This window comes from Cavia porcellus, unplaced genomic scaffold (genome assembly GCF_034190915.1).
Source record: "Cavia porcellus strain 051 isolate PalLab524CR breed Dunkin Hartley unplaced genomic scaffold, mCavPor4.1 scaffold_4, whole genome shotgun sequence".
NCBI lineage: Eukaryota > Metazoa > Chordata > Mammalia > Rodentia > Caviidae > Cavia > Cavia porcellus.
Window position 1 is genome coordinate 8,909,103 of NW_026947487.1, and position 11,474 is coordinate 8,920,576.

Below are 11,474 nucleotides of genomic sequence, written 5' to 3' on the forward strand. Positions count from 1 at the left end.
ACAGAGATTCTCTTCTGCAAGCATACTGTACTGAGCTGGCTGGTGCTTACCTTTATTTGTGAAGGAAGACGAAGACCGAAGTCCTGGGGCAGGAGCGCCATCTGAACCAAGGCTGGATTGAGCTTCCCGTGGGACTGGACCCCTTGCACTTGGACTCTTGCTTGGGGAGAAACCAGCCAGATCTCCAGGACCTTGCACCCGTTCCTTTTGTGGCCTCAAAGGGACAGCTTTGACCACAGTCATTTTCCTGTTTTTTCCCCCCAATGCAGCAGCTGCAAGCCCTTTACCAGTTCTGAAGGCAGACTCTCCAGGCAGACAAGCACAAGCATCCACACCACATAAGACAATGACGTTTCAGCAGAGCACACTCCTGGATGCATTGACCGTATTGAATTATAATAATCTTTTAATAGCTTCAGGTTTATAATCCGAATAGACTCATCAGGATTTTCTTTAATGGACGTCGTAGCAGTTTTTAGGTGACTCATAAGAGATCTTGTACAATAATGTACAAGAGTCAGAAGGGAGAAAGAGAGCAAAGATATAAATTGTTCATTGGAATCTTTGTTATCCTTCCTTATTATAAAAGTCAGTCTGAGGCCCTGTCTTTTTTATACTCATGAAAGCTGGAATTGTGTTGAGAGAGTCCCTAGATTGGTGATTTACCTTAATCTTTGGGATAGCCGCTAGCGAAGTCCAGGCTGCTCTGGGCCCTCTGTATTACAGTTACTACGGGAAATGGTAGCTTTGATAACTACAGCTTTCCTGGTTGACATGTTCCCACCCCAGGGACAGGCCTGGGAGAGGTGCAATGTTGTAATTAGTGTTGCAATTTATGTTTTTCTCTGGTAACTGCCGTTCTCATTTCCCAGGGGGTCACCAGCCTATGTATGGGTGGAGCCACACACCAGGCAATGGTTTGTGTTTTTGTTTTTGTTTAGGGTTAAAGAAATCTTAGTTTTAATGTTCATTCCAAGGGGTGGGCAAAGTTGAGAATTCCCACTTTGAAAAATTAGCAAGGGGAGAAATCGGTCCCTACCTGTCCCTACTTCTCTTGTCTTGTGATCTCAGACCAGTCTGATGCCAGCAGTGGCTGCTGGAGCTATCTCAGGCTAGTGGGCAGGGCCAGTCCAGCCATGCTGGCATCTACACCCCTTTCCTCACTGTCCTGTGATCCAGCAGTTCTATTGCTCTTTCCTTTTCTCCGTAGCATATCTGAATATAGAAGTCGCCAGCCTGGCTCTACACTCCAGAGAGAAATCGTGGCAAGCGAGGGGCAGCCCTTGGGCACCCGGAGATGTGGCTATTGGTTCCCTTAACACTCATTTTGTCTGATGTTCCCGGGGACCCATAGGCTCCCTGCAAGAACATCCTGCTTTATTAATGGGATCACCTATGTCGTACTGGATCCCTTCACAAAAAGCCCATCAGTAACCCCCACCATTACCCAGCTGCTACTCCAAGAACTGAAAGACAATGGGACTAAAAGCTTTCTAAGGGTTGGCCTCAGGTCTCCACAACAAGAGAGAAGAAAAAGCAGCAGGAGTTGAAAACGTTGTAGTTGAGAGGCCAGGCGAGCAGCAAAGAAGCTCATCTTCATCGATACCTGCAGGGGGTTAATGGACAAGCTCACCCAAGGCCAGCAGGCTCAGGAAAGCAAGAGCGTCAGAGCTAAAACTACTCATGCATTAGCAGAGGGTCAAACCAGAAGGGAAACCGAGGCAGAGCAGGCTCCGAATTCCCTCCCGGGTACATGGGAGGGGCATCGGCCAGTGGAGCCTGTGCTGGAAGCTTGTGAAGTGCTTTCATTGGTTGACTAAGTCCTGTGTGCTTATGAGGCATAGTCCCCAAATCTACGCCATCATGCGGGAAATGACAGGAGGCTCCCTAATCAAAACTAGAGCCCAAATCTTTATCTCCAAAGCAGAATCACAGAACGTATAGTTACAGGGAAAAAAGAGATAATAAAACCTCCCCTTTAGGGTCTTACCTCCCTTCAATCTTGTATCTTAGCAGGGGCTTCCAAAATCGCAATGGCTAATTCTATACCAACCAAGCTCACAGTCTCACAGGAGTTGAAGCATAGAGTCACGAGCAAAAGGAGGATGTGAGAGTATTTATTGGACCTCAGAAACAGCTCCTGTCACCAGGAGGGGATTCTGAACGAAGTGCAACAGGCTTTCTCTGTGCTGCTCTCCTGGGAACAAGCAGAGCCTGGGGAAAAGCTTGTGCAGAGAAAATGAGTCCAGAGGAAACCAGTGATGCCACTTTTCTAATGCTTCTTGAAGTCCAGTCTGGAGGTAAGGAGGAACTGGCCACTTAGCACAGCCTGTGTAAGAACCCTCTTCCCGGGAGGCACGTCCTCCCTCGCCAAAAGAAGGTTAGTAACCTTCTTTTTCTTGCATTTTCTTCTATGTGTCTATAGTAAGTGTGTAGTAAGCAGCTTAGTGAATTTATACATACGGCCACCTTTCCTAACCTACTAGCAGACTCAAAAGAAAGGACGTTTCTATCAGCCCAGAGGGCTGCCCGGGCCCAGTCTACCCAGTGTCCCTGGCCGGCCTCTCAGCGGCAGCTGTGTCCCCACTTACAGCCCTTCACCCCTCCAGACTGCTCTTGACCTTTGTGGAAATAGAAACTGTGTCTGGCTTTTGTGCAACTTTCACACCAATGAAATGTATTCATGTTGTCCTCTCTATAACTAGCTCATTCTTTATGGATTTTCACTGTATGAATACAATACATATCCTAGATAATAATATACATTAGAATTCATTCCACCAGTTTAGCGCTGGGGCTAGTAAAAGTCACGCTGAATATTCTTTGTTTTTTTGCGGACGGTGCTGGAGGTTGAACCCAGGTCCTTGCATGTGCTAGGCTAGGGCTGTCCCTCTATACTAGGTTCCCTGACTCTGTATCTTTCGGGGCACATTTCAGCCAGGATCACATACCCTAAGAGTAGAATTTCTGGGTCAAAGGGCAGGAGGGCGCTTAGCCTCAGGAGATCTGGGAATGGCTGGAAACCTTTCTTCCATTCTTCCTAGTTTTTGAACATATCACAAAGCAGCTTCTCCATGGGGGTGTTCCCTATGGTCTTGCAGAAAAAGACATGCTCGATGCGCTCGGAGGTGAGGAACCTCAGAGAAGGGAGGAGCAGGAGCAGCTTCCCGAACCTGGACAGGGAAGAAAACACCATCAGCTTTACTCCCAGCTCCCAGGGCCCACTGGGAGAGTGAGGGAGGGGCAGAGCAGGGGGGAAGGGCAGGGGGACGGGGTTGTGTCGCTTATCACAAGTATTCCAATCGCAGGATCAGTTTCATATGTGCAATAAGAGCAGCAGTTCCTGCCTGGGAAACATCTTGGGGGAGAGTAACTGTGACTCCTAAAGTTGGAGTAGCCTATGGGTGGCTGAGCTTCCCAGAAAAAATTCATCATAGCTTTGAATCAAAACCATTTGCTAAAGAAAGGGTCCTTGGGGAGGGAAGAGGAGAGGAGGGACAGAAGAAGGTGATCAGACCTGCCCTGGGCAGAGGCTGTGGCTGGGTCAGTCTCACTGATATTTCTCCTGCCTCAGCCTCCCTGAGTGCTGGGATTATAGGCATGCGCCACCACGCCCAACCAGCTGTGTCTTTCTGACTGAGGGATGAAAGGAAGAAGAAACCGAAATGAGTTAAAAAATTCTTTTCTGCAAACTGCAGGTGTCAACTCAACCTGGTGTCTGAAATTATATTTAAAGCATCACAACGAGGCTTTAAAATAAAAATAAAGCTACACTTGGGAGTGCATGGCAGCACTCAGAAGTCTGAAGCAGGAGGATTGCCATGAGTTTAGGACCGGTCTGGGCTACAGAGCGAGATAGGGTGCCAAACAGAGCCAAAAGACGTACATAAAATGGAAATATCAGAGTAAATTGTATAAAGGGTGGGTATTATTGATGGAAATTTCCCTCAGCATCTATACAGCAGGCTTCAGGGAAAACTGCCTCTCCTCTTGGGTGCTGCAGTTTCAGAAAAGTGAGACATGCTGACCCAGAGAATCTGAGATCTCCATCTCCATACCCTCTTCCTCCCCGGGGTGGCAATGAGCGGCTGTGGAAGAGACACTGGAAGTCTTAACCAGCATTTTGAAATCTGCCCCAAGCCCGATGAGGCAGGCCGTGCCCAGGACCTGGGCCTGCTGGCTCTGGACTTCTGGCCTTAGTGCTCGCTTCCCTGTGCTCACACAGGACACGAATCCTCTTGTGCAAAAGGACCTAGACGCTGTATCCCTGGACTCCTCCAAAGGCAAAATGCTGCTTCTCCCTGGGCTCCTTCCTCAGCTGACGGTGCCTGGAGGCCGCCCTGCTACACCAATTAGTCAAGCTGCGTCCCAGTCCCAAGATGAAGATGGCCACGTCCCCCAATCAGATGCCTGGAGCTCCAGGAGGTCACGCCCACTGCACCTCTAGCATGCCTGGGGGGCACGATCTTGCCCGGCCTCACTCAGTCTGCAGCTGTCACCCTGCAGCCCCAGCCAGGACGCTCCTGTCCACCAAGCACCTCCCTCTTCCTCCGCAGGAGTCTCTCCTGCCTGGGCCCTGTCCTCGGCTTGCTCCCGTTAGTTAGTCTCCAAGCCACCCAAGGGCCAAACCCACTGGCTCTTGGTGTTCCTGATTCCAGCTCCTGCTCTCTGCTGAGATCAGAATTCAGCAGAGTCCTCTGCAAGTGGCAGCCTGCTGTGGCCCCCTTGGTACTCAGCACCACGCCCGGCACATGATACATTTCCCCCAAAGCCTGCCTCCGTCAGACCTGGCCTTTACCTGGTGTTCCAAGTCCTGGGCCAGTGGGGTCCGGGGCTTTCCTGACCCAGCATCCCTCTTCCTGCTGCGACCTATCTCAGACACTGTGCAGGCCTCTGCGCCTCTGTAAATGGTGAGCTATCTTCCACCAGCCCTTCCCTTTCTCTCAAGTCCCTCTCAGTCCTGTTCAAGGCCTTGCCTCCCACCCCTCACCCCACCAGGTCTCCTTCTGGTACTGGCCATGTCTCCACCCCGAGGCGGTCTTATCTCCCAGCACTCATTGGGCCCAGCGCCCCCAGAGGATGCAGCCTTGTGGCATGCACATCCTGGTTCCCTCTGAGGGCCGGGCTGTAGATGTTTGATAGCTGCTGCTCCAGCAGAGACTCCGTTCTGTCTAACCAGGAGCCCTGAGGTGGTGTGGGAGGGGCAGGTGGGGTACCTCATGGGCTGGCTGGGGTGATGGGCCTTGGTGTGCTGGCTCAGCATCATCTGGGACTGGTCCTGCAGGGCCTCCACGTGCTCGGGGTCCTTCAGGCCTGGCGTCTCTGGGAAGAGGCAGTGCCGTGAGCTCCCCTCCCAGGGTCTCAGCTCACCTTGTCTCTCACAGGCACCAGAAAGGGGCCTCTGGGGAAAGCAGCCAGGTCACATCCCCTGCTCCTCAACCCGCAAGAAGCCTGCACACGTGTCAGTGTGGAGGGAGCAGGCGAGCAGAACAAGTTACCCATGCTTCACCCGTTTCTTCTGCGAGGCTCGGCCTGAGACTCTACCTGGCTTGAAGAGGATCAGGGCCTTCATGCAGGCGAACTCTGTGGGGTCCACGGCCAGTGCCCGAAAGCGGGCCACAGTCTCCTGCAGGAAGCGCCGCTCTACGCTGGCCAGTGCTAGGCGGCCCTGAGAGCTGCCAGCCGCAGAGGCCTCGGCAGGGGCCAGCAGGGGACAGCTGTCCAGAGGCAGGGACCACTGGATGGCCCCGAGGAGGAAGAGCTCACCCCAGGCCTCTTCCAGGAGGATCACCTGTGCTCAGAAAGGGTGAGGGCATCATGGGGGCCACAACCTCTCTCTACTCAGCTTGGGCTCTGCATTTCTCCAGGGCAGGATGGGTGGTCGTGGGGCTTACAATGCTCTGGTTGACAGCAGCGCTAGCTGTGGGCATCCTCCAGCACCTCTACCTAGACCTCTGTGGGTTTCACCAAGAGTGGCAGTGGAGACACTTGAGAAAGCCTGGAGCCCAGGATGCAGGACGGCCTTGGAGACAGGCCTCAGACTGTCCACGCTGAAAGTGCTCAAAGCACTCCCTTCTGTGTTTTGGTGACAGTGGGAATTGGATAGTAGGGCTTTCTCAGTGGAGTGACAGCCTTCCCCACTCCTGTTATTTGAGACAGGTTCTAAGTTGCTAACTTACCAGGCTGGGCTCAAACATGGGATCCTCCTGCCTCAGCCTTCCACAATACTAGAATTATAATCCTGCTTCACTACACCCAGCTGGCCTGACTCTGAGCTGCTCTCTCCCAACACAATCTGCCCAAGCCTCGGCCTGCCTGCTGGTGTCTTCCTGATCTGTCACAAGAGCTTTGTTGCCTTTGAGAAGCCAGAGCACCCCTGCAGATGTGAAGAGTTTGGGATGATACTCATACCCTAAAGTCATGGGCCTGCAGATGGTTCTGTCCTGCACAGAATGTTCACAGGCTTGAGTGTCTGTCCAGGGAGGACACCCAGGAGGGCCAAGTCCTGGCACCTGTCCTGTGCATCCCTGGTTACTGTTATCCCTGATCCAGAGGCGTGTGACCCAGCAGTCACCACCCAAGTGAGTGCACCCCATTCTCCCTGCACAGGGGTGCATGGGTTCCCAGTCCAGCTGGCTGCACCGGCTCAGGAGCCCACAGCTGGCTAACCTGGTCCCGGAAAGGCAGGTTGGACAGCACTGGCAGGTTCTTGGCCCACTTGACTGCCATGAAGAGCAGGCGGGCCGATGTCTCCTGGACGCTATCCAGGCTGCAGGGTGACACTGGGAACTCGGGGTCGTTGCTGGTGACATCGATGTTCTCCTCTGCTGTTGGAGGAGGACTGTGTGACTCAGCGGCTTCCCTGTAGGAAGCAGCAGGGAGCCTGAGGGTCAGCAGAACCTGCAGTGACCGCAGCCCCTGCTGCTCACCATCTTCCGGCTCCAGCTTTGCACAGGTCTCCGCTGTTATGAGGCTGTCTAGGAACTGGTGGCTCAGGGCTCTGGTCACAGGTGTGGGCCCCCTGGCCATGGGCCCTGCCAGGGTCGGGGTGGCCGCCTGGAGCTTGGGCCGGGGCTCGCTTTCGGACTCGGCGCTGTCCAGCCGGACCTGGGCTGTGCTCCGGGGCTGGCGCTCATTCTGCACGGCTGGGGACATGGGAAGGGTCAGGATGCCGAGTGGCCACACCGCTGTCCTGCCGTCCTTACCTGCACGGCCACTCACCATCCTGGTTCATGCCGGCCTGCAAACACTTCTTCAGCCGGCAGGCCTGGCACTGGTTGCGATGTGCTTTGTCCACAGGGCACATCCCCATGCCCACCTGACACCTGCGAGGATAGGGCGTGTGGTCAGCGTCCCAGCTGGGCCACCAAGGGCTGGGGATGCAGCCAGCGGGTGCCCTCACCTGTAGATCAGCCCCCGCCGTACGCTGCGCTTGAAGAAGCCACTGCAGCCGTTGCAGGCGTAGATGCCATAGTGCTTCCCGCTACTGCTGTCCCCGCACACGCGGCACTGGAGCGCCGGGCCAGCGGCTGCGGCACAGCAGGGGCAAGGGTGGCTGCACTGGCGCCACTTATTTTTGGGTGAGAGAAGCTGGCCTCGAACTTGCAGCACTCTTCCTGCCTCAGACTCCCCACTGCTGGGATTACAGGTGTGACACCGAACCTGCTTCTGTCCCACTTGAGTGAGACCCAGCCCCCCTTCCGCCCCACCTTGTTAAGGACCCCAAGCGCCAGCCTCTGCTTCCTCTGTGGGTGGCATGAGACATCTATGGAAACATTCCCAGCATCCCCCTGGGGCCTCCCTACTGCTGTGCCCTCATGGTGCTGCTGGGTGCCCTGCTTCCCCTCAGAGTGGTCCTGTCCTGTCACCCCACGCCTCTGAGATTCTGGATCCCTCACTTTCCCCAACCCCCCCCCATAAGGGATAAGGCTTCTCCCCAAGGGTCCAGCCTCACCTCCAAGCAAAGCCATACCTGCAGGGTCCTCCCCCCGACCCCATTGGCCAGGAGACTCCTTCCTGGAGGCAGTCACAGCCACAGGCACAGTGGCAGCAACGTTGGCGCTCATGGGTGCTGTCGACCTGACCCTGGAAGGTCCTAGGGTGCTTCTGTGTCTGATTTCCTCTGTCTCTCTGTGTTCCTGTTTGCCTCTCTCTCTCCTGCCTGCTGTCCCTGTCTTCTGCTCAGGAGTGTTCCCAACTTCCTGAGGTCCCTTGCAGCAGTGGCTGTGCTCGGGAGATTTCTCCCAGGGCAGTGCTGGGTGCATTTTATGATCCTCTTAATCTTTACTGTCTCCTCAGGGATCAGCAGGCTGTACCTGCAGCGTCACCAAGGTGCCGCTGGGAGCTGGTTGGTCCCAATGTCCCCACACAGCCCCTGGGCTGCCAGTGCTCCCTGTCTCTTTGGCCTGTGCCCTCTGCGGTCTCCGTGGTGAATCCTGATGGCAGACGTGTGGACCCCACTCCCCTGGATGGGAACTGCACTGAAGACACAGCCCACGTCTAAGGCAGGGGACTCCCTTGGGTCCTGGGCACTCTGGCCTCTACCCTGGTGCTTCTCTCCCCAAGCGCCTAGTGTTTGCTCTATCTGGATTCAGCCCAGGGCTTTTGTCTGCACTGAGCTACACTCTCAGCTGCTTAGACTGTGTTTAGATTTGTAATCCTCCTGCCTCAACCTTCCAGACCAATCTTGATAAAAGACCACTTGGAGACCATCATGGCTTGAGGGCTGTGGGTGGCATCCCCCACAGTCAGCTGTGGTCAGGAGGCCAGTGCACAGACAGAGGGGCTGGTGGGCAGTTTCTTGTCCACCTGGATGCTGGACCTGCAGGATGGGGGAGGCAGTAAGGATACAGCCTGGGGGCTGGCATGGCTCAGTGGCCTGCTGCTTGTCCCCAGCAGGCTGCCTTCCTGGGAGGCCAGCGAGGGAAGGAAGAGGGGTAACTGTCTCCTCAACCACGGCAGGGGGAGAGGAGAGGACAGGGGCAGACTCAGGCCCATGTCCCTGCCCCCTGCTAGGTCACTGGTCAGGAGTCCCCTAGCAAGGGATGAGCTGTCCAAACCTTAGGGAAAAGAGATGATACCCGTACCTCCTGCCTGTGGCTGCAGTTGGAGAAACCGAGGCAGGTAACTCACAGCACATGTTTCCAGTAGAAGAAATCAAAAGGAGTGTGGAGACAAGGGAACCATAACTAAAGACACTGCACCTTTAAGAAGACCTCAACTTCAGGGGCCAGCCCAAGTTCTGAGGTGATGGTGCTGGCTCAGGATGAGAAGCCCAGAAACTGGTTCCACTAAGAACCCAAGCAGCCAAAGAATGATCCCAGGATAAAGCTTCAGACTGAATAAACCCAATGCCCAATGTCCAAATTACCAGTTAAAAATGCCCATACCCAGAGACCAAGCTAACAGCCTTCTCCAGGAGTTTCCACCCCTTCAAAGGAACTCCAGATGTCCCCAATTCCAAACTGCAAAGTCGCCCTGCCCTCCAGGCCCTCAGAGCCTCTGTCCATCTGGAGACAGTAGTCCTAGAGCCTTGGCAGAAGCTTCTGGAAAGCACCCTGGTGTTGAGGGAACGGGGTGGGGGTTAACGCTCACTGTGACAGAGCAGCACTATTTAGGATTTGGGAAGTCAGCCCCAGGCTTTGCAGGGTAATCGGCTTTCTGGGGCCTCACAAGATCGAGGCCAAGGGCCAAGGTGCTCACCTGTCTCCCTCTGTCCTCCTGCTGGAAGCCACCTCTATAGAGGGCTGGGTCTCCAGCGCCTCCTGATGGCCAAAGCCAACATGCTGTCCTTGAACCTGGCTGAGAACTCTCTCCTTCCCACCTAGACCCCCTCTGACCACCACCGAAACTCCGCCACCAGAACGCCATAGGGTCCTAACTCACCTTTCCGGGACTGGGCCAGGCACACCCCCAGAGACTGCGTGTGCGACTGAGGCTGGGCCTGGCTGAACATGAGTCATTGCAGAGTCTGTTCAGAGACACAGGAGCGCTTAGGATGCAGGCTAGGGGGACACACAGAGGCCAGGGTCACGGAGGGGGTTCCTCCGTCCAGAGCCCCTCAAGCAAGCATGTGGCACGGAGGCTCACACCCAGCGCCTGGGGGCGCCAAGGAAATGCATTTGGAGGCGCTTCAGGTCACACAGCTCCTGATGCAAGCTGTGTGGATACTGCAGGTGCAGGCGGATGCGTCTGCTCTCCAAACACCTGCTTGCACCTAGGTAAAGCCCAGAAGCTGAAACCCCCACCCAGCGTGGGCTGGGGCAGGAGCAGAAGCAAAGGGCTTGGTCCGCAGGGAAGGAGTGGGTAAAGATATTTTAGGAGAGGAGCTTGTTTAAATTGAAGACAGAAGAGAGCCAAGGAGAGAAGGCAGTGCTGGGGGCAGGCAGGAGCGGGGTACAATGCTTCCCTATCCCTGTGCCTTCAGGGCAGGAGCTTGGGTGGGTGTGGCCCATCCCGCTGCTTTCTCTCCTCCTGGCCTTGTGTCAGGTGAGGAGCTGCACCTGCCTGGGGTGGGGGTCATAGCTCTCAGCAGATGGACCAGGAGGCCAGGAGTGAGGCGGAGAGGAAAGGGGCTGGGACTCAAGCGCCAGGGCTGCAGCAGCAGCAGCAGGGCTCTTTTGGGGGTGAGGAAAGAGGAATAGGTCTGAAAGCTGCCCTGGAGATCTCTGCAGCCAGCAGAGCAACCAGGGACAGAGGCGACCTCGCAGTCACAGGTGGTACTGCAGGGTCCTAACACCACCAGGAGCCCACAGCACACCTGATCCTCTCAGACACATGGGCAGCTGGCATTGAGAGCATGGGTTGGAGTTTGTGGCATATCATAGCTTTTGAGGGAGGGGGCTAGGACAGAGGGACAGAGGGACAGAAAGAGAGAGAGAGACCGAGAGAGAGACACCGAGAAGCCCTGGGAGGCTGAGGCTTTCAAGCATCGAGGAGCCATGGTGGCAGTGGTGCTGAATGAGGTCTCTGGTGACATTTCTGTCATTAACTGAGTCTTTCTGGGCTGTCCTCGCCCTGGTACAGGGCACTGTTTTACAAACAGGGCTGTGTGAAATTCATAGATATTACCTAGAAATATTGAAGGAGCAGGAACTGGGAAAGAAAAATCTGTCTCCTGTTCCATATGGTGGGTCGTTTCACGAGTGGAACAGCAGGCCTGGAAGGATCAATCTCCTTAGTCTGTGCGTGCAGCGCGGGGAGTCTGCCCGAACCCCAGACACCATGCATGGACACAGCACAGCTGGATTCCCTCCCGTTATTCCCTGCCCACCCCTGCCTGCCTCAGTCTCCAACTCCTTTCTCCATTTTCATCATGGTCAATATGATTGCTTTTAGCTGATATTTATAACATACAATGTTTAAGTCACTGTGGGCATTCGGCGCATGGACATAGCACCTCTTAAATCTTTTTCCTTTCCCTCCCTGCACCTTCTGTCTCTTGGATTTGCAAAGACCTCCCAGTGGCCTCCTAT

General features: G+C 54.9%; 1 protein-coding gene across 3 annotated transcripts; it reads right to left on the reverse strand.

Annotated features, from left to right (window-relative positions):
* Positions 1-2,101: 2,101 nt before the first annotated feature.
* Nr2e3 (nuclear receptor subfamily 2 group E member 3) lies at positions 2,102-11,261 on the reverse strand. 3 transcript variants are annotated; one of them, XM_063246700.1, is made up of 8 exons: positions 7,973-11,261; positions 7,403-7,529; positions 7,222-7,325; positions 6,930-7,145; positions 6,670-6,824; positions 5,545-5,791; positions 5,217-5,322; positions 2,102-3,173 (listed from the first exon to the last, which is right to left on the reverse strand). In XM_063246700.1, the coding sequence occupies exons 1-8, from the start codon at positions 8,262-8,264 to the stop codon at positions 3,041-3,043; spliced, it is 1,380 nt and encodes a 459-aa protein (XP_063102770.1). In that variant the 5' UTR covers positions 8,265-11,261; the 3' UTR covers positions 2,102-3,040. The 3 variants fall into 3 exon arrangements, with proteins under 3 accessions (XP_063102770.1, XP_003477622.3, XP_063102769.1); XM_003477574.4 differs by having other exon boundaries at positions 6,670-6,827; positions 7,973-11,259; XM_063246699.1 differs by having other exon boundaries at positions 6,670-7,145.
* Positions 11,262-11,474: the final 213 nt, after the last annotated feature.

Coding starts and splice junctions, on each gene's coding strand:
- Nr2e3 (XM_063246699.1), bottom strand. CDS start 8,264: ATGCACCCAGCACTGCCCTGGGAGAAATCTCCCGAGCACAGCCACTGC. Junction 7,530..7,972: donor TCGGGGGGAGGACCCTGCAG/GTATGGCTTTGC, acceptor GCTGTGCCGCAG/CCGCTGGCCCGGCGCTCCAG. Junction 7,146..7,221: donor GGCCGGCATGAACCAGGATG/GTGAGTGGCCGT, acceptor CCATGTCCCCAG/CCGTGCAGAATGAGCGCCAG.